The 22,931-nt window shown below is 46.2% G+C and overlaps 2 protein-coding genes across 5 annotated transcripts in view; one reads left to right on the top strand and one right to left on the bottom strand.

The window, feature by feature from the left end:
- Nucleotides 1-12,396, top strand: part of LOC129712246 (sodium channel subunit beta-2-like) — an 18,068-nt gene extending 5,672 nt beyond the window's left edge. Inside the window, exons 2-5 of the mRNA XM_055660522.1 lie at nucleotides 5,379-5,545; nucleotides 7,967-8,177; nucleotides 8,986-9,181; nucleotides 11,515-12,396. Of these exons, the coding sequence (XP_055516497.1) occupies nucleotides 5,379-5,545; nucleotides 7,967-8,177; nucleotides 8,986-9,181; nucleotides 11,515-11,533 (593 nt within the window). The 3' untranslated portion in view covers nucleotides 11,534-12,396. The remainder of the gene's footprint in view (nucleotides 1-5,378; nucleotides 5,546-7,966; nucleotides 8,178-8,985; nucleotides 9,182-11,514) is intronic.
- Nucleotides 12,397-12,605: 209 nt separating this feature from the next.
- The window catches only part of LOC129712244 (transmembrane protease serine 4-like), a 50,197-nt gene continuing 39,871 nt past the window's right edge, over nucleotides 12,606-22,931 (bottom strand). For all 4 annotated transcript variants that reach the window (XM_055660519.1, XM_055660520.1, XM_055660518.1 and 1 more), the window contains exons 9-13: nucleotides 19,886-20,055; nucleotides 18,749-18,841; nucleotides 16,588-16,730; nucleotides 15,058-15,207; nucleotides 12,606-13,596 (exon numbers count right to left, since the gene is read on the bottom strand). In XM_055660519.1, the coding sequence (XP_055516494.1) occupies nucleotides 13,591-13,596; nucleotides 15,058-15,207; nucleotides 16,588-16,730; nucleotides 18,749-18,841; nucleotides 19,886-20,055 (562 nt within the window). In that variant the 3' untranslated portion in view covers nucleotides 12,606-13,590. The remainder of the gene's footprint in view (nucleotides 13,597-15,057; nucleotides 15,208-16,587; nucleotides 16,731-18,748; nucleotides 18,842-19,885; nucleotides 20,056-22,931) is intronic.

Raw genomic sequence — 22,931 nt, forward strand, 5'->3', positions numbered from 1 at the left:
ACTCCGTCCAAGGACCCCGACAGTCCTTACAGGTGAGGCAGAGGTTCACTTGCACCTCCTCCAACCTCATCTCCTGTATCCACTGTTCCAGGTGTGGACTCCTGTATCTCGGCGAGACCAAGCGCAGGCTCAGCGATCGATTCACTGAACACCTGAAACACTTCAACTCCCCCTCCCATTCCCACACTGACCTTTCAGTCCTGGGCCTCCTCCATTGTCAGAGTGAGGCCACATTCAAATTGGAGGAACAGCACCTCATATTTCGCTTGGGCAGCTTACACCCCAGCGGTATGAACATTGACTTCTCCAACTTCAAAAAGCCCTTGCTTTCCCTCTCTCTCCATCCCTCCCCTTCCCAGTTTTCCCACCAGTCTCACTGTCTCTGCCTACATTCTATCTTTGTTCCGCCCACTCCCCTGACGTCAGTCTGAAGAAGGGTCTCGACCCAAAACGTCACCCATTCCTTCCCTCCAGAGATGCTGCCTGTCCTGCTGACTTAACCCCGGACATCAACACCTTAAGGTCACATTCTGTATGTACTTGGTGAATCATGATAATATAAGGTTAACTCTGATCTGCTCGGGAACCTATAACGTGTTCATTCACCAACAAAGTAATAATTCTTCATCTGGAATTATCAATGCTGTCCTTGCAATAACCACTAGATGGCTGTACAGTTTCTACAGACCATGTGTTACTGCAGCAACAGATGTAACTCAACCACAGAGGATCTAGTTGACTGAGGCATATTGAGGAGAATAGTGGAACTGCACATGCAGCTTAGTACAAAACAAGACACTAAGTGCTGGAGTAACTCAGCAGTCAGGCAGCACCTCTGGGGAACGTGGCTAGGTGACATTTCAGGTTGAGACCCTTCTTCAGACTGACCTATTGTCACACACAGAGCAAGCACCAGTCCCAGCTGTATGGGGATGAGGCAACTAGCAAAACACAGCAAGTCTGAATAAGGGTCTTGGCCTGAAACGTCACCCATTCCCACTATCCAGAGATGCTGCCTGTCCCGCTGAGTTACTCCAGCTTTTTGTGTCTATCTTTGGTTTAAACAGCAGTTCCTTCCTACACAGCAAGTCTGGTGGTGACCCTGCATCATTCACATGGAGATGGACAATAGCACTGGATTGGTGTTACTGTTTCAGGTTTTTAAAACTCAAGTTCAACGCTGACTACGTAGTTACTTACTGTTGTGTTTTCATTCTATCTGGTCTCATTTGTTCTCCCAAACACTTCACTCACATGTCTGTGTTTTGAGCATGCAGCCTCCAATGTTGGTGACCGGCTGGACTTGTTCACTTGCTCCATGCAACTTCCTCCCCTCCCCCCCCCCCCCCCCCCCCCCCCCCCCCCTTACACTTGCTCCTACAGTAAATAATTCAGGTCTTGAGCAGAATCAGGGGCAGCTGGATAAGGATGCAGAGAAATGCAGCTGCAACCAGTGATAGTCTCCACCGGTAACTGACCCGTGGGGGGGGGGTTATTACTGACCCATGGTGGATATAACTGACCCCTGGGGGGGGGGAATAACTGACACTGGGGGACGTAGAACAGGAGATGTCTGGGTGGGTTGGATTTGAAGGTTTGGAGGAGATGTGTGGAACATTAACACTAACATGGACTGGCTGGGCCAGATGCCTCTGTCTATGATCCAAGTATTAGTTAATGCTCTGTTAGATTAAAGCTGATAGAGAGATGCAGGGAATGCACCCTTCAGCCCATCAAGTCCACACCGACCACCAGCCTCCCACTGTATCCCAATCCTATTTCATCCAATGTTATTCTCCCACATTCCCAGATGCCATCACTCATCGAGTCACTAGGGGTACGGTACAGTGGACAATTGACCTACCCGCTGCCATATTTATGGGGTATGGGTGACACAGGAGGACACATTGGACACATGCATGGTCAGATGAGACCATGCAAACTCCACGCAGACAGCACCAGTGGTCAGGATTGAACTTGGGCTGCTGGAACTGTGAGGCAGCAGCTCTAGTGACCAGGACACCTTTCTATGTTGTTCCATCATGAGGTTATGGGGAGAAGGCAGGAGAATGGGGTTAGGAGGGAGAGATAGATCAGCCATGATTGAATGGCGGAGTAGACTTGATGGGTGAATGGTCTAATTCTGCTCCTATCACTTATGAGCTTATGATCAAAATGGTTCCAGAGTAGGAACAGCATCAGTTAGAAACAGAGTGAAGCTGCCTTTATTACCCCAGTGTTAACTCTGACAATGCTGCCTTTATTACCCCAGTGTTAACTCTGACAATGCTGCTGGTCCTGATGATGTTGATATCTCTCTCAGGCACATCTATGAAACAAGTTCATGAGCTCACTGTAGTTTAGTTTCCTTTATTGTCATGTGTACCAGATAACAATGAAAAGCATTTTAGTTGCGTGCTATCCAGTCAGTGGAAAGACCGTACGTGATCACAATCGAGCCGTCCACAGTGTACAGATACAGGATAAAGGGAATAACGTTTAGTGCAAGTTAAAGTCCAGTACAATTAGAGCACAGTTGATCACTACTTACAAACACTTTATTCATGATTGTTATTAATAACTCCTTAGTTGTGGTGAAGTCTCCACTTACCTTCACCTTCCTGCTGCATCATCATTTATTAAAGGACAGGGACATCAGCAATGGAGTTTTTCGACCGATTTCATTGTCCACTGTCAGTGGGGACGGGCCTGGTGTCCAGAGGGGATTCTGAGAAGAAACTGTTCCGTGAGTCAGCTTCCAGTGTAGGAGGGTCCATGGTCACTGGCAATTAACTCTCCCGACTGGTTCTTCATCCAGAGGACATGGAGGGTAGCAGGACAGTATTTTGTCATTCAGATAGTTTCTGGTAGTTTTCTTGCAGTGTAACCACTGTGTGTGTGTGTGTGTGTGTGTGCGTGTGCGTGCGTGTGTGTGCGTGTGTGTGTGCGTGTGTGTGTGGGTGTGTGTGTGTGTGTGCGTGTGTGTGTGTGTGCGTGTGTGCGTGTGTGCGTGTGTGTGCGTGCGTGCGTGCGTGCGTGTGTGTGTGTGTGTGTGTGCGTGTGTGTGTGTGTGTGTGTGTGTGTGTGCGCGTGCGTGCGTGCGTGCGTGTGTGTGTGTGTGTGTGTGTGCGTGCGTGCGCGCGTGCGTGCGTGTGTGTGTGTGTGCGCGTGCGTGCGTGCGTGCGTGTGTGTGTGTGTGTGTGTGTGTGTGTGTGTGTGTCTCAGCCCATGGGTAGAATCACACTTAACGCATCCAGCTCCATCCTTCCGGCATAATCTGGTCCCTAAGGTTGTTTATATTGACTCTGTGGCATCACCTTTATCCACACGTCCCTGGATTGGCAGTACGAGCTGTCTGTGGAATACATCCACCCTCTCTCAGGTTGTGGGACACAAGGGTCCATAACTTATCTGCGTGAGGACATTCCTAGTTTTACAGATGACATGAGCTCCGTTTGTACAAAGTCCGTGATCTTCCACTCTCTCTGCATTGAGAGAGTACACACATTGCCAGAATATCTCCTGAGTCTCTCCTGAAAAAATCAACTCCCATCTGAAGCCCTGTTCACCGTAAAGCTGACATTAGGCAGTGGGAGCTGCAAGACAGGATGCGATTGCTTTAAGTATTTAGTGAGGAGCGGCTGGTCTATTGCAGCAGCAGTTTGTGGATAGGCCCCGTGTAGCAGCAGTGACTATGAGTTGCGGAGTCAGCAGTCCAGCGGCAGCTCTGGCCACTCATTGATGCCGACGGGAGAGAGAGAGAGAGACTGAGCTTTTTTTTCCGAGTGCAGCAATATGTAAATAAAGATGCAATGGGCAAAGGCACAAGTGCAGGATGACAGCAGCAGAAAACCTGGTGCAGTTAATGCTGCATGCAGCCTGCAATGGGAGGGCTGATGATACAGGCACCTTGACAACATGGTGGTCTGCCAGACCCCACAGATAGGCTGCCGACTCCACCATTACTGCCTCTCCCTATTGTAAATATAGACAAACCTTTGTGATCAGGCCTAATAATGACATTACATGGTTACTACAGTATTGTCATGTTTACCGAGACACTGTGAAAAACTTCATCATTTCCCCCATCAAATAGACTGGGGGTTAAAAGAACATATTTAGTCTCTATATTATTGTTGCCCCGGATACCGTGACCTCACTAATATAGGACCATTAACCCCTTGTAGCTTCAAAGTTACACAGAAAGGTTGAACAAGTTAGGGCTTTATTCTTTGGAGCGCAGAAGGTTAAGGGGGGACTTGATAGAGGTTTTTAAAATGATGAGAGGAGTAGACAGAGTTGATGTGGAAAAGCTTTTCCCACTGAGAGTAGGGAAGATTCAAACAAGGGGACATGACATGAGAATTAAGAGACTGAAGTTTAGGGGTAACATGAGGGGGAACTTCTTTACTCAGAGAGTGGTAGCTGTGTGGAATGAGCTTCCAGTGAAGGTGGTGGAGGCAGGTTCGTTTTTATCATTTAAAAATAAATTGGATAGTTATATGGACGGGAAGGGAATGGAGGGTTATGGTCTGAGCGCAGGTATATGGGACTAGGGGAGATTATGTGTTCGGCACGGACTAGAAGGGTCGAGATGGCCTGTTTCCGTGCTGTAATTGTTATATGGTTATTATAAATAATGTGAAAGGATGTTCACAGCCTCCTCATTGAACTGTCCATCAAATCATGGTTGTGAAGACTGACTCTGTTCTTCAGTTTGGAAACAGCAGTATTGCATGGTGGCACGGCAGCTCCAGAGACTGGAGTTCCATCCTGACCGTGTCCGTGCTGTCCGTGTGGAGTTTGCACGCTCTCCCTGTGACCACGTGGGTTTCCTCTGGGTACCCTGGTTTACTCCCGCCTGCCAAAGACGTGCAGATCGGTCTCTGTAGACTGGCCCTCGTGTGTAGGGAGTGGATGTGAGCGTGGAATATCATAGAACCAATGTAAATGATTGACGGTTGGCATGGACTGGGTGGGCCGAAGGGCCTGTTTCCGTGCTATACACTTCTAAACTAAACTAAACCTAGAGGTGTTCAAGAAGGAACTGCAGATGCTGGAAAATTGAAGGTACACAAAAAAGCTGGAGGAACTCAGCGGGTGCAGCAGCATCTATGGAGGGAAGGAAATAGGTAACGTTTCGGCCCGAAACGTTGCCTATTTCCTTCAGGATTTCGGCCCGAAACGTTGCCTATTTCCTTCAGGATTTCGGCCCGAAACGTTGCCTATTTCCTTCAGGATTTCGGCCCGAAACGTTGCCTATTTCCTTCGCTCCATAGATGCTGCCGCACCCGCTGAGTTTCTCCAGCATTTTTGTCAACCGTTGAACCTAGAGGTGTTTGGTTTCTGACAGCTTCTTCTCCTCTCCCTCTCTGTAGTCCACCTTGGCTCAGGAATGGACGTGACGGTCCCTCCGCTCCTCATCAAGCTGAATGGGACATCAGCCAAGTTGACCTGCACCTTCAACTCATGCTATGAAGTCAACAACAAACACTTCTCCTTAAACTGGACCTACCAGGAATGTGAGAACTGCACAGAATACCCTGTGAGTGTTCCAGCTCTTTTGATTCAATGTTTCATTCAAGAGAATGAAACGGTAAACCAGTAGTTCCCAACCTTTTTTTGGCCATGCCCCGCCTAATCACCTCTAAAATCCTGATGCCCCCCCCCATGTGGTGATATATAATTCTTATCATTTAAAAAGTGAACTCCGTTTCAGCTGAAGAAGCTTAAAACGCCAATACCTTGGTTGTAATAACTACACAATAAAGACCTTTTTTACCCCAAAAAAATTATTTACTCAAAATAACATCTGAAACATAAACTACATATGTTTACCTGATGGAAAAAATAAAAAATAAAAATCGAAAATTTGGACCCAGACCTCCTCAGTCGCGCTCAATTGACCCCCTGTGGGGGGTACACCCCCACGTTGGGAACCTCTGCACTAAACATTGATGAGATGGAGGAGGAGAAGTTACTGAATCCAGCAGCCACTTCAACTGTCTGCAGACTAACTGAAGGACAGTTGGACTGATAGTTGTGTTGTACCTATGGCCGAATCAACATGCTAAACTCCACTCTTCACTCTGCTCCAGTGATAGACGTGTTGGTGAAAATCTCCTCAATTAACCCATTCTAGACGTCGTGAATATATTATAAAAGAACATATTATAAATTGCTATCCAACTCCTAATTTGCTGCAAATTTATGAAGAAAATTGTTGACAACAGGATATTAATATTGAATCTTAGCAAAGTGTTTAATTACGGCCATTGTGCCCTGGCCTTCAGCTGACCAATGGGAGTATTCTTGTCTGTGAGTCAGGGATGAAGGGAATATTTATGGAGGGATTGCAGATAAACTGCAGACGCTGGTTTACAAATAAAAAAACACAAAGTGCTGGATTAACTCAGCGGGTCAGACAGCATCTGTGGAGATGTAACCAAATGGATCAGGTCTGAAGAAGGGTCATGACCTGAAACGTCACCTATCCATGTTCTCCACAGATGCTGCCTGACCAAATGAGTTACTCCACCAACTTGTTCTAGAAGGGATTATCTTTTCTCGACTTCAGGTTTGACAGAGATTGTCCCACCAGAAGGAATAAAAATGAGCAAGATTTATAAATGTAAAGGGGGAAGTGAGTTTGGAGAATATGAAATGTATTTACAAATGAAACAATCTATAATTCATTAGCGAATGGACTAAAACTGTTGCATCATTGGCACCAACAACTCCAGTGAAATTTCAGTGATATATATTTAATAGGTTGTTGCAGAGACAAATGTAGAGTTAGAGTGATAGAGCGTGGAAACAGGCCCTTTGTCCAAACCTGCCAACACAGGCCAACATGGCCCAGCTACATTAGTCCCACCTGCCCGCATTTGGCCCATATCCCACCAAACCTGTCCTATCCATATACCTGTCTAACTGTTTCTTAAACATTAGGATAGTCCCAGCCTCAACTACCTCCTCTGGCAGCTCGTTCCATACACCCACCACCCTTTGTGTGAAAAAGTTACCCCTCAGATTCCTATTAAATCTTTTCTCCTTCACCTTAAACCTATGTCCTCTGGTCCTCAACTCACCTAGTCTGGGCAAGAGACTGTGTGATTTTTGTGATTTAATACATTTATAGACAGACAGGCAGTTTGTTGTTGTTCCTGAACTGTCCCATGGACTGAGTGACTTACCAGGAGAAGCCCAACACTGATTGGGTGGAGACACATGAGACTAGGCAGCATCTGTGCAGCCACAGTAAGTGGGCAGATGGTGTTTCAGGTCAGGACCGGTTGACTGATAAAGGTCACATCCCGTCAGTGAGCTGATTGCATATCCTGTCTCTGTAATTCACCACCATGTCCCACCCCGGTCATTCCATCTCCCTGCTCCAATCCGGCAGAAGGTACAGAATCTTGAAAGTGCGCACCACCAGACTCAGGAACAGTTTTTCCCGTCCGTAATCAAGCTTTCGATCGACTTTTCCATAAGCTGGGGTACTGTCCGATTCACCTCTACCCCCATCGTGGACATTGGACTTTGTCTGATGCACTATGATGCTGAGATCTATACTCTGCACTCGGCATCTTTCCCTTTGCTCTACCTATGGGACTTGAGATTGCCTAGATTGGATTATGGTAAAGTATTATGTGATCTGATTAGATAGCATGCAGGCATCCTTCAGTACACTGAAACCTCAATCTAAAACCACTCTGATCTTTCTATCTGTTGCCTCCTGCACTGTTACACTGAAGCCCAGGCACCTCCCACCCACCCTCTGTGTGAAAGAATTCCCCACACACCTCCTTTCAATGGATACATCTCCTTTCACCCGCTGAGTTTCTCCTGCATTTTTGTGTACCCTCTACAGATCTTGTTTGGCCGCCCGCTTCTTGCAGTTAAGCTGTGGATTCCAGCACGTGCCTGTCCCCGTGAACTAAACCCTCTCTCCTCTCTCTGACAGTTTGTGCAGTTCCGTAACAGGGTGATCTTCTCCAGAACGGAACCTTTCTGGGGTCGGGTGGAGTGGTCGGGAAACCTGAACAAGAACGATGTCTCCATCACCATTCACAACATCCAGACCATCGACGAGGGCTTTTACAAGTGTTACGTCTTAAACCCACCCGACCGGCACAAAGGACTGGGAATCATTCAGCTGAGTGTGGTGACAGAAGGTATCGTGGATAGACAACATCATCATCACTACACCTCCACACTCCAGTGCCGACCCACACTATCCCATCCCCTCTCCATCATCAACCACACAGTCGGGAGCCTCATCCATCATCACATACCCATCCACACTAATCCTATACCAATCCCATTCTATTCTCTGGAGAGGGTGGGGGGAGAGAGACCACCATCGCCTATATGACCATGTAGTGCACATTCAGGAATTCAAAGGCAGCTTCTTCCCCGACCAAAGTCATGAAAGAGTGGAGCATGAGTAGGTCAGTGAACCCACCTTATTCTTGCCCTGCAATCAATAAGTTCATCTGCCTCAGATTTCAAATGTGCCATTTCCTCCGAGTCCTCAGTTCTATGAGTTTTAGAATATTTATCCCTCTCGACTCACGGTGGCGCAGCGGTAGAGTTGCTGCCTCACAGCGCCAGAGACCCGAGTTTGATTCTGATTACGGGCGCTGTCTGTACGGAGTTTGCATGTTCTCCCCATGACCTGCGTGGGTTTTCTCCGGGTGCTCCGGTTTCCTCCCACACTCCAAAGACGTGCAGGTTTGTAGGCTAATTGACTTCTGTATAATTGTAAATGTAAATTGACCCTAGGATGGAACTAGTCTGGGGGGATCGCTGGTCGGTACAGACTCGGTGGGCCGAAGGGCCTGTTTCCGTGCGGTATCTCTAAAGTCTTTCTCATATACTTGTGGTCTCCACTATCTACTGAGGTACAGACCAAGGTCCACTCATGTCCAGCTGTCTGCCTGAGGCAGTAACACTGTTCCTAACATCAATCCTCTCTTCCAGTGGATCCTGAACACCACTCCATTGTGGCCGTCATCATCGGTGCAATTGTCGGTGGATTGCTCGCTGTCCTCATCCTCTCCTTGATCGTTGTCAAGTGCTTGAGGAGGAAAAAGAAACAGGATAATCAGTCCGAAGAACAGAAAACTGAAGAGGAAGGAAAGACCGATGGGGAGGGCAATGAGGAAATAGAGGAGAAGTAAGGATGATAGTGCATGGTAGTAGCGTTCGTGTCTGGGACACGGCGGGTTCAAGACCCACTCCCCACACTTGATTCATTTAGTAGGAAGGAACTGCAGGTGCTGGTTTAAACCAAAGGTAAACCACAAAAAGCTGCAGTAAGTCAGTGGGACAGGCAGCACCTTTGGGGAGAAGGAATGGGTGATGATTCTGGTCAAGACCTTTCATCAATCTGAAGAAGTGTCTTGACCCGAAACATCATCCTTCTCTCCAGAGATGCTGCCTGTCCTGCTGAGTTACTGCAGCTTTTTGTGTCTCTCTTGATTCGATTCATTGGGTGTAGTGTTGTTGGTGAGGCCCGAGTCTACTGCCCATCCCTACCTCCCCTTGTGAAGCGGGAGGTGTGAGTTTCCTTCTTCAGTTTCTGCAGTCTTTCTGCTAAAGGTAATCTCACAGTCGTATATGGACTGGGATTTACAGCATCAATGAAGAAACAGGAATATATGTCCATGTGAAAGCTCATGGTAGAGGAGGTGATGGGTTGTTGTAGATAAAAGATTGGTTCGTTAACAAGAAATGGATTATCGGCAAAGATCCTATAGCGGAGCAAGATAGACCACTCCTGCTAAATGTAATGGGCTGACGTGTAGTACGTAACGGAGTGGAACGTGGGCCTTTTTTTCATCCATTTCAGTAACCGGACCCGACCCGACCCGACCCGCAGTGTAATCAACGTTGCGGGGGAACAGTTTGTGTTAATAAATTATAATTCTGAAAATGAGGAGAAGATTTTTACCAAATAACAAATTATTTTTACGCGAATGTTTCTGTAACGAGGGCTTCCGTCTCCGCGCTAGTATTCAATGGGATCTTTGGTGCGGAGACGGAAGCCGGTTACGGAAATGGGGCCTTAAATTATCCATGAATCTGCCCATGACCGTATTACGTATTTTTCGTGGAGTGGACTATCCTGCTCGCTATTGGATATTTGGTTATCGGTGCAAATGGATCTTTTACAAGTTGACAAGATGTTTATTGGTGTTGAGATTATTACAGCATTTTACAACATGTCAATTGGGTGAAGGCACCAAGATACAATTGTTAAACTTAAGTTGGAAAGAGGACACCAGGAGATTGCAAGTAAATAGATTAAGACCAGCCATAGAAAGTATAAATAGGGGAAAGGTGATTAAAATAAATAATATTGAACTGGTGTAAGATTGCAGCGGTGTGAAATGCAGAGGGGTCTACCATGATTTAGTTTGTTTGCAGGTACTGTAAGTAATTATGAACACTAATAATTGTGTTATTTCATGCTTGGGGAAATGAATACAAAAGTCGTGAGATAACGGTGCAGTTACGCAAGGCTTTGTGGAGTGCTGCGTACACATTGGTCTCCTCATGCAAGGAGGAATGTTGGAAGCATTCAGAGAGGGATTACTGGAGAAATACCTGGAATGGGGAGGTACACTTGTGAGGAAAACCTGACAATTAAGATGCTTCATTGTTATGACAGAGTGGATGTGAAGAGGATGTTTTCTCTTGTAGGAGAATCTGGAAATGGGGGGCGCAATTTAAAAATAAGTGGTCACACATTTAGGAGAGGGATGGGGCAACTGTTTTTTAATCTCAGATGATCCAAACTCTTTGGAACTCTCTCAGAGGGTGGTGGGAAAAGTCCATGACGACTTTCAATGTAGATGGCCACTTCATGGACACGGAGGTGAAAGATGCAGTGGATGGATGGGAACACAATGCTGGAGTTACAGTCAGATCATCCATGGTTTCATTAAAGGTGGTGCAAGGGTCCAAGCCCTATGTCCATGTGACAGCTCATTTTCTCCGTTCGTGCTTAAGGGAGTTGGACAGGCTAGATGCAGGAAGATTGCTCCCGATGTTGGGGAAGTCCAGGACAAGGGGTCACAGCTTAAGGATAAGGGGGAAATCCTTTAAAACCGAGATGAGAAGAACTTTTTTTCACACAGAGAGTGGTGAATCTCTGGAACTCTCTGCCACAGAGGGTAGTTGAGGCCAGTTCATTGGCTATATTTAAGAGGGAGTTAGATGTGGCCCTTGTGGCTAAAGGGATCAGGGGGTATGGAGAGAAGGCAGGTACGGGATACTGAGTTGGATGATCAGCCATGATCATATTGAATGGCGGTGCCGGCTCGAAGGGCCGAATGGCCTACTCCTGCACCTAATTTCTATGTTTCTATGTTTCTATGTGCTAATGGTGTGGAAGAAGCGGGCAAGCATGGCTGAGTTGGGCCGAAGGGCCTGTTTCCATTCTGTAAGACTATAATTTAAAATAATTTCTGGTATTGAGGTTGAAATTGCTTCCTGATTTTGCAGGCGGCACAAGGGCCAGTGAGAGATGGCTGCCTTGGCCGGCCGGCCCCTGGTGACAACTGTTCTCATCATGCTTCCTGGGACAAGACTGGATCTCCTCTACGCTCTACACGTACTGCTACACATTAACACGAGCTCACCTACTGCCGTGCCCTCCGTGAACCCATTGATTCATCATGCATGCCATCCAGCTCCAAACTGTGTGCAGGTGCCATCACCAAAACTGGCAGTGTCCAGCAGGCACCGTAAATAACGCGCTTAATGTCCAGTGCCGTGAGTGTGGTGAATTATAACCACGGGTATTGTTATAAATGTGCATGTTTTTAAATTGGGTGTCAATGGGAAGGTGGCACATTGGTAAAACAGAATGTCCACCTAGGCTGGTTGCTCGTTGAGGGGAATGGTAATGGAACCTTTTCTCTAAATTCATTTTTTTGGGGAGTTAAATATTGCCAGCAAAGCCCCCAGTCAATTCCCTGCTCCCCTTGTGGCTGAGATGTAGCTGGTGAGCGGTTTCCATCAGTTGCTGTGGCAGCGTGGACCTACACATTGTCCAGTAGATGTCCCAGCAGATCAGGTGTACTGCCGTTTGTACATTCCACACCCGATCCTGCCACAGAGCAGGCATGGAACCAGCTTCACCACCAGTCACCACCTCCCACTAGCTGCCTTGGTTAACGTTGGCCCAAAGTGGCTGAAGGTGCACTTCATGTAAAACAGTAATAACACCTCAAAATATCCATTGTAATGGCTCTAAACTCTTGCTTGGGTGTTCCTGAATCCTGAAATTATTCATGGAACGCATTTGTCCAAATAAGCCAAGATTGGGCAAATTCTCAGAAATAGCTTTGACTGGATCCTTGTGAGATATCTTTACCCACCCCCACCCCCCCCTGGAAAGAGGCAGCGACAAGCCCACCAGCCAGTGGTAGGGAACATTCCAGAAACATAGGTTTTGTACAACACAAGATGGCCTACTTTTTATCCAGTGTGGTTGGAAATCGAGCTGCTACAGACTGGAAAAGGATCTATTTTCATAAACTTTGTAACTATGAGCGCAATGTGAAGTCCCATACTGCCAACTAACGGGATAAGCATTCTGGGCAAGTTGGCTCTAGTTTCTAACCACAAATACGCAGCCCAAAACTCAATTTGACTTTGACGAATCTCACATGGACAAAAACTAGTGTGTTGGACAACTTGAGGTATGTTGAACCCTGCATATAATGTTTGAGAACCTGCAATATTTACCTTGCATAATAAAATATATCCTTGTATAAATGCCCCAATATCACAGGGTGTTGTATATCAATGTTCCAATTTCACAGGGTGTTGTATATAAAGGCTACAATATCAAGACAGTGCATAAAACAGGGCAAGACTGCATCTCTGGGCACCAACAATCCTCAACTCAAGTATATATAGTTTCAAAACAGACATATAAAATGGTTCTTTGACTTCTGGTGGCAGAGTTGGGTGTGATCACTGACCCATCAGGTCCCGCAATCAAACCTTCATTTCCAACATTGGATTTTTTTCTTTATTGGCAATCTTGAAATTCTCTTTGCAAAAACCCGCAAATCTCATTTGACAGTCATAATTAAATCAAGAAGAATGTAATAATAAACTTGCTCTCTGTAAATATTTTTGATGTAAAATTGTTAATGTACATTTTAAAGGCATTTTGGAGGACACTGACAAAGATCTACATTTGGCTCGTTGTGGCATCTTAATATGTCAATGCCCCCCAATATACATTTATGTTTTTAGATATCAAAACCGCAAAAAAACAAACTGCTGTCGGATTGTATTCAATCTTCAATATACAATATTAACAATGACCCACATGTTGGCTTCAGACCCCATTGAGTGTGAGCTTTGACAAGGGCCTGTGAGTGGGCTGGGGCTGTGGTCCTTGTATTCTGCCAGTCCAGGACACACCTCAGCAGCATCTTCCACAAGCAGTTCGGATCTAGTTGGAGAGTCCATCACCGATGGTCATGCTGGGGCAATGTTCTCCCAGGATCCCAGAAAATGAAACCCAGGACTGGCGTGTAAATTTACCTAAAGCCTTCACCCTTACACCTATGGGGGGGGAAAAAAACATTTTTGTTTTAAACACATTTTGGAAAGATAGAGAGGATAAAGTAATAAATATTCGTGGTACAAAGCATTCTAGAGAAAACCCATTGAAAACAGGATGGCTGTGTTAACGGCAAACGCAGTGTGGGTCCCACTGGATGATACAGTGGCCTCTGGCCCAGTCACCACACCACACCTCCAGTGACCCAACGTTCAGTCTTGACCTCTGCTGCCGTTTGTGTGTGGAATTCACACATTCTCCCTGTGATCACATGGGTTTCCTTTCACAACCCAAAGGCTGCACGTCGGTAGATTAAAGGGCCGGTATAAATCAGGGATGGCTTCCATCAACCACTGGTTCTGCTGGCTTGGCAGTCACAGTACCCATCCTCCACCACAATGAACTGCTCAAACGGCTCACGTCTGAGATTTATAATAGACAATAGGTGCAGGAGTAGGCCATTCGGCCCTTCGAGCCAGCACCGCCATTCAATGTGATCAAGGCTGATCATCATCAATCAGTACCCCGTTCCTGCCTTCTCCCCATATCCCCTGACTCCGCTATTTTTAAGAGCCCTATCTAGCTCGCTCTTGAAAGTATCCAGAGAACCTGCCTCCACCGCCCTCTGAGGCAGAGAATTCTACAGACTCACAACTCTCTGTGTGAATTTATGGAGAGAAAAGGAAAGTGATCAGAGCCACTCTACCCTGAATATTATGCACCTCACTTAGTTATAACAAAACCCCTTTGTCTATATCTCTCATCTGATATCAAACCAATTGCAGTTGAACAAACCCATAATTGCAATTTGATGATTCTCCATTTCTAATGCTGGACATCAGGTGGCAGCAGAGGACCAGGTTAGCCTAGATTGCACAGGTGTAGTGTTCCTTCCAGCCTTCCACCCTTAAAGCCACACTACCACCTTATGGAAGGCTGCAGTTAAGATTCAAAGGGGCGGGGGGGGGGGGGGGGGGGGGGGGGGGGGGGGGGGGGGGGGGGGTGGAGTGGGGGGGGCAGGGGCAGAGAAGAAGAGTGAAGAATGAGGGAGAGATTTGGGCTGGAAAAAGGGGAGCGGTTGGAGAAAGAAAGGAGAAATGAAGTGGTCTAGAGAGGGGTTGATGGAAGGAGGAGGGGAATGCCGACAGGTGTGCTGAGAGGGCCCAGAAGGCTTGTCCCCACACCTGGCCCCGCACCTGGCCCCACACCTGTCCCCACACCTGTCCACACACCTGTCCACACACCTGTCCCCACACCTGTCCACACCTGTCCCACACACCTGCCCCCACACCTGTCCCCACACCTGTCCCCACACCTGTCCACACACCTGTCCACACACCTGTCCCCACACCTGTCCCCACACCTGTCCCCACACCTGTCCCCACACCTGTCCCCACACCTGTCCCCACACCTGTCCCCACACCTGTCCCCACACCTGTCCACACACCTGTCCACATACTTACATGCATGGCATTATAGACCCAGTCGAGTAGAGAAGTCACATCGGTGTAAACTCCGGGCCGGCCTGCACGTGCACACCCCGTGCCCCAGCTCACGATACCAATTAGTTGCCAATACCGGTGCCGGTAGACCAACGGGCCCCCACTGTCTCCCTGGAAGGAAAAGAACAGCAAATTCACCAGGTTAATGAGAACCGTGCCTTGGTGGTGACCGTGTACAATACTAAACATGGATCAAGGAACAGGAGGCGGCCATTCGCTCCCTTGAGGCTATCTATCCCAGTCTGTTAACAATCTACATGTACCTCTCAATACCCTTGCCCAATGACATTATAGCTCTGTCTTAAATACTCATGTCCCCTTCTCACCAGCTTTCACAAGCCCCTCCCCAACTCCTTCCATCCCCAGACCAACTTTACTCATCTGGGACTTTGATCTTTTCCATTACATGCCCCTCCCATGTTGTTGATGAAGATACACTGTCTGTGGGATTGTAGATGTACTGCCCACCCACACAGTGACCCATTCCACTCATTTATCTGCAACACACCACACCAAGATCACACGGTGGATTTCAGTCACCAGGTTTTTATATGTTTAGATTTACATTGGTGAGAATGTCCATCCCTCTGGACCATAGGTAATCTACTCATCTGATCTGCCATCAGTGTTGAATGGATGTGCTGCCTACCAGACTCAAGTTATGACATGAAATAGTCTCAACATTGTCTAATTCAGACTTGATATGTGGCCAACATTTACAGCACATCCATTGTTCCCAGGGAAGTGGTGACACAACTCGGCCAACCTTGTTGGGGCACTTGAGTCGGCAACTGCCTGAACAGGTAATGTCAGCTAGATGACAGACAAAAACAAAATGACAAATATCTTTCCCTAAAGAATATTAATGAACCAGTTGCATTAGTAAGACTACCAAACAATCTCAAAATCCATTATATAATGATGGTGACCAACATCACCAGCTACATCTATTTAAACTCCAAATTCAAATTCTTCATGATGAGATTTTTTGGGATATTAACCAATGAATGTGCATATCATTTATAACTCAGCGGGTGCAGCAGCATCTATGGAGCGAAGGAAATAGGCGACGTTTCGGGCCGAAACCCTTCTTCAGACTGAGCCTTCTTCAGACTTAGTTAGATGACAGATCTCTGCATGCATACACAAGAACACATTAGGAACTAGAACAAGTTACATAGCCCAAACCGGCTGTACATTTAATCAGATCATGATGATACCGATTGTCAAACATATGGTAACCTTCCTCCCCAAGTATCTGACAACCTCCATCCTAAAATATTCAACGTCAGAGGAAGAGAATTCCATCAGGGAGAGCGTGCAAACCCCACACAGACAGCACCCACAGTCAGAATCGAACCTGGGGTCTCTGGTGTTGTCAGGCAGCAGGTTTACCTGCTGTGCCACTCTGCTGCCCTAATCTTGTAAAAGATCTCAGAAACGCTTCAAATGCACATGGGAATCAGGTGTTAACTCATGTGACACACGTACCTGACATGCATCCACTGCACCCGCCAGGTAACCTGCACACAGCATTTGCTTTGTGATCCTTCCAGAGTAAAACGCCCTCTGGTTGCAGACAGGTCGCCTAATTACTGTGACATTGGCCTGCTGCAGCATGATGGACACTTCACCTTTGTATAAAAATAAAAACACAAGGTCAGAGCAGGAACCGCACCCGGGTACACCCATCCATCCTACCTCGCTACACGTGACAATAAACTCAACTCAACTCAGACAACTCCTGGTGACACAGGGAGGCTGCACTGTGCACTCAGGTCGAGGTGCTGACCAATGCACCCTCTCCCCCGGGGAAGAACTGAGGTGTTCCATTGTGGCTTTGAGCCTGCTCAAGCATAGCACATCACACAGGCCACATCACCTGGCCTCATCATAATGCTATTTATATGCTTCAAAATCACCTCATTTGCCATTAGGAATTTTTGAAAAGGGCATGAAATGATAATAATGTCGATATTCTTCCATGCGTGTCACCTTGTGAGATTTGTCCCAGAGCCAGTGACACGCAATGACCAGGTTATCATGACATGCCCAATTATCATGGTATTCTTGGTGTTTAACAACTCAGGAAGGAATGGAAATCTATCCAAGTCATTTCAGACGCTCAAGTTGACTGCGCTGTAAGGCGGAGCGGAAATGCTTCTTAGCCGCCACCTTCCTGCAAGTGACTAACGTTGACTTTATGCACAAATAACTAACTATAGTCTAATTAATGCAGAAATGACTTTGCTTTTACTCAGAAGTCACTGCAGTTTGCGTCCTCTATTCGTGAAATAGTCATTAAATAGTGAATCAACTGTGTTGCACAAATGTCTAGCAAATCATAATGAGAGCGGTAGCAACAAGTATACTGATACATGACACACACTACACAATGCGTACATGACACATAGTGTATACTACATGCTACACACTGCATCATTACTGGATTTGCCACAGACATGCTATTGAAGATTTTCTCGGTTGCATTTCCTACAATCCATTGAGGAAAGGTTGCCATTGTAACGTTTATTTTTATTCATTACCTCCATATCTTTTAAACTTTATGTGTAAAATATGTAATAGGAAATAACTGGACATTATTGGTGAGCTAAAATGTTTCACACAATGTAGACTGTTCAACTCGTCAAGTCTTGTTTGTTGTCAAAACAATCCCATCAACGTCAGTCCCCCACTTACATCTATTCTCCATCATATGTCCATATAACAAACAATAACAATTACAGCACGGAAACAGGCCATCTCGGCCCTACAAGTCCGTGCCGAACAACCTTTTTCCCTTAGTCCCACCTGCCTGCACTCATACCATAACCCTCCATTCCCTTCTCATCCATATGCCTATCCAATTTATTTTTAAATGATACCAACGAACCTGCCTCCACCATTTCCACTGGAAGCTCATTCCACACCGCTACCACTCTCTGAGTAAAGAAGTTCCCCCTCATGTTACCCCTAAACTTCTGTCCCTTAATTCTGAAGTCATGTCCTCTTGTTTGAATCTTCCCTATTCTCAAAGGGAAAAGCTTGTCCACATCAACTCTGTCTATCCCTCTCATCATTTTAAAGACCTCTATCAAGTCCCCCCTTAACCTTCTGCGCTCCAGAGAATAAAGACCTAACTTATTCAACCTATCTCTGTAACTTAGTTGTTGAAACCCAGGCAACATTCTAGTAAATCTCCTCTGTACTCTCTCTATTTTGTTGACATCCTTCCTATAATTGGGCGACCAAAATTGTACACCCATACTCCAGATTTGGTCTCACCAATGCCTTGTACAATTTTAACATTACATCCCAGCTTCTATACTCAATGCTCTGATTTATAAAGGCTAGCATACCAAAAGCTTTCTTTACCACCCTATCTATATGAGATTCCACCTTCAAGGAGCTATGCACGGTTATTCCCAGATCCCTCTGTTCAACTGTATTCTTCAATTCCCTACCATTTACCATGTACGTCCTATTTTGATTTGTCCTGCCAAGGTGTCAAAGAAATTAATCTCACTCTGCCACCACTGGTGGTCAGGGTGACCAGCGTTACATCACTGGTTTTGTATTCAAGTTATTTTTAGTATTCAGGTTATTTTTACCCCTGCCTCAGTCAACAGTAACCAGTCTACTGTATCATTACCATATTCTTTCCTGTAACCCCAGCCTGTGACCCATGGTTTTGCCGTCTGAATGGGCATGTCATAGTTGGGTAAACAAACTGGACGGATGAAATCTGGGGAAAGAAATGAAAAGAATTAAATAGAAGAAGAAATTGTGTTCACAGCAAAATAAATGGCAGTGAAGCCCATCTTGTTCAACAGCGGTGACATGTTGGGCAATGTCTGACAGAGATTGCAAATTGATATTAAATATCCCAAAACATTCAAGTGGCCAGTTTGAAAGTAGTCATCTTTTTGGGGAAAAGGTAAAACTCTTGCCCTCTGCCCCACTTTCATACAGAATGTTCAAACTGTTCCTTTACTTGAAATGATAAATTGGTGTCATTGACACTTTAGGCTGCTTCCTTAAACTGTTAAACCCTCAACCAGGTTGTGGTTCAGTAGCTCTGTAATTAGATGTGTCCACTCTTGGTCTGGGGAACCATGACCTGATGGATGTTGTAACTAGGCAACGGTCAATTGCACCATGGGCCGGTGAGAGTATGTGTGGAACAATTCCCTGCCCATTGAGTGTGGCTCGGATCAAACGCTAGTTGCCACAAATGGGGCGGCATGTTGGTGGAGCGGTAGAGTTGCTGCCTTATGGGTTTGATCCTGACTTTGGGTCCTATCTGTTCGGAGTTTGTACGTTCTCTCTGTGACCTGCGGGGTTTTCTCCAGGTGTTCTGGTTTCCTCCCACAAACACATACGGGTTTGTAGGCCAATTGGCTTCGGTAAAATTGTAAATTGTCCCTGGTGTAGGTGTGCGGGGATCGCCGGTCGGCATGGACTGGGTGGGCCGAATGGCCTGTTTACATGCTGTATCTCCAAAGCTCAATAATGGCTGGGATAACACGAATGATTTGGACCATTATACTATTCAACTGACAATTAACGCACACAATCCCACAGAAGGTAGATGCTTACTACACCAAGAACCCCTCCCCCCCACCCCCACCGTTGATCAACTATTGGCAGCAAGATAAACATTGTGGAAAGATAGCATGAATTTGGTTGTACTTGGGGAAAGGTTCCCTGGAGAAGGGTAACACTCGCTTGATAGAGGTTAAGAGTGCAGATGTTCATATGGTCCATTGTTAATGCAGCCCCGCCTCACCTGTGTAGGGCAGAGATGACCTCACTTTCACCAGCGCAATGTCAAAGTCACTGGTCACCGGGTCATAATTCCCGTTTGTGATGATTTTCTTGACAGAATAGATTTCCCCTCCAGAGTACAGGGTCTCACTTCCAGCAAACACCTTCCAGTTTGCTATCTGTTGGTATTCTCTGCAACAAACAACAGCCATCAACAAATAGTCCCAAAACACAGCACTTGTGACACCAGCCCTTCAGCAAATTGAAGGACTTGCCCGTATATAGACATTGGTCAATAGTGTGGCTAAGAATGGGCTTAAATTTGGATCTATCAGTTCTTTTTCAGGGAGTGTTTACAAGTGCAACACACCAGACAGTCCTTTTGGCCCATCTCCATGCTAACCACTGAGTAACTCTCTATACCAGGAGCATTAAACAGCATGGCCCATTACCATGGCATCTAAATACTTCAGGGGAAAGTATCTCACTCCCGACCCCATCTCATCTCCGCCTGAATCATGTGGACCTCAATTAGGGCAGCACCCAGCTATCTCTGCTCCAGAAAAAACCAACACAAGCTATCCAATGTCTCCTCATAGCTGAAGCAATCCATTCCTGGCATCATCCCCTGTAATGAACACAATACTTCAGTGAGATCAAACTAATGTTTTGTGAAACATAGAAATTAGGTGCAGGAGTAGGCCATTCGGCCCTTCGAGCCTGCACCGCCATTCAATATGATCATGGCTGATCATCCAACTCAGTATCCCGTACCTGCCTTCTCTCCATACCGTCTGATCCCCTTAGCCACAAGGGCCACATCTAACTCCCTCTTAAATAGAGCCAATGAACTGGCCTTGACTACCCTCAGTGGCAGAGAGTTCCAGAGATTCACCACTCTCTGTGTGAAAAAAGTTCTTCTCATCTCGGTTTTAAAGGATTTCCCCCTTGTCCTGGACTTCCCCAACATCGGGAGCAATCTTCCTGCATCTAGCCTGTCCAACCCTTAAGAATTTTGTAAGTTTCTATAAGATCCCCTCTCAATCTCCTAAATTCTAGAGAGTATAAACCAAGTCTATCCAGTCTTTCTTCATAAGACAGTCCTGACATCCCAGGAATCAGTCTGGTGAACCTTCTCTGCACTCCCTCCATGGCAATAATGTCCTTCCTCAGATTTGGAGACCAAAACTGTACGCAATACTCCAGGTGTGGTCTCACCAAGACCCTGTACAACTGCAGTAGAACCTCCCTGCTCTATACTCAAATCCTTTTGCTATGAAAGCTAACATAGCATTTGCTTTCTTCACTGCCTGCTGCACCTGCATGCCTACTTTCAATGACTGGTGTACCATGACACCCAGGTCTCGCTGCATCTCCCCTTTTCCTAGTCGGCCACCATTTAGATAATAGTCTGCTTTCCTGTTTTTGCCACCAAAATGGATAACCTCACATTTATCCACATAATACTGCATCTGCCAAACATTTGCCCACTCACCCAGCCTATCCAAGTCACCTTGCAGTCTCCTAACATCCTCCTCACAGCTAACACTGTCCCCCAGCTTAGTGTCATCCGCAAACTTGGAGATATTGCCTTCAATTCCCTCATCCAGATCATTAATATATATTGTAAATAGCTGGGGTCCCAGCACTGAGCATTGCGGTACCCCACTAGTTACTGCCTGCCATTGTGAAAAGGACCCGTTTACTCCTACTCTTTGCTTCCTGTTTGCCAGCCAGTTCTCTATCCACATCAATACTGAACCCCAATGCCATGTGCTTTAAGTTTATATACAAAATGTCGGGAATTATCGCGTCTGCTCGCTGAATTTCATCAAAAGCAAGTTTATAATACCTTACTTTTGATGAAATTCAGCGAGCAAACGCGATAATTCCCGACACTTTGGATCTTTAAATCTCCACAGCAAATGTCGGCTGTTCACTTCCGCTGTTTTCCACCTTCAGTTCCCTCTTGTAATTACCTTGCTTTCTATCTTTTTTTTTTGCCTGAAGACGGTCACCCCGACTAGCACAGAAAATCTCAGCTCAAAAATCGTCCGTTTTCCATGTTTTTAACGGGTGGGAAAGTGCGTGTTTCCCCATTCACTAACATGTACCGATGTGACATATGTCCTCCAGTTAAAATTTTCGGTCACGTGAGGGGGGGGATCTACGCTCATTTGACATTTGGTGAAATCACCCTATGCCTTCCCAACCATCTCATCTACTGTGCTGCTGGACTTGTGCACAAAAGGTATCTTTGTTCCATGAGACAATGACATGCAGAAATGATTAACAAATTCAAACAATCGAAGTTCAGGCATCGTGAGAGATTATATGATTTTAAAACAAGGACGCAAGTTTAAAATCAAGCATCATCAAAAATAGTAACTTGACTAGGTCAATATGCAGCGATACATCCAACAGAAAAATAAAAAAAATAGAACCAGGGAGAAAAATAGCACTGTGGAGAGAAATATGCTGATATCCATCGGTGGTTATTCGCCCAACTGATGTTATGTTGGCCCTTTGAAAACTATTTAATTGGCCGGATTCTCCTGCCCTTCCCCGTAGCCTGGTAAAGTTTAGCTTCCAACTATGCAAAGTGACTGGAGTCTGCACCCATGGCCCTTTCCGATACCGTATTCTAATTTATGAAAATTAGCCCGATAAAATGTTTATCATCGTTTTTAAGAGGGAACTGCAGATGCTGGAGAATCGAAGGTTACACAGAAAAGCTGGAGAAACTCAGCGGGTGCAGCAGCATCTATGGAGCGAAGGAGATAGGCAACGTTTCGGGCCGAAACCCTTCTTCAGACTGATGGGGGGTGGGGGTGGGTGGGGACAAGAAAGGGAAAAGGAGGAGTAGCCGGAAGGCTGGAGGGTGGGAGGAGACAGCAGGGGAGCTGAGGAAGGGGAGGAGACAGCAAGGACTAACAGAATTGGGAGAATTCGATGTTCATGCCCCCGGGGTGCAGACTCCCCAAACGGAATATGAGGTGCTGTTCCTCCAATTTTTATCATCACCTGCCTGGTTCGCCTGCCTTAAGCGCGTCTCTTCTGTTTACTAA

Source organism: Leucoraja erinacea, chromosome 32 (genome assembly GCF_028641065.1).
Source record: "Leucoraja erinacea ecotype New England chromosome 32, Leri_hhj_1, whole genome shotgun sequence".
Lineage (NCBI taxonomy): Eukaryota > Metazoa > Chordata > Chondrichthyes > Rajiformes > Rajidae > Leucoraja > Leucoraja erinaceus.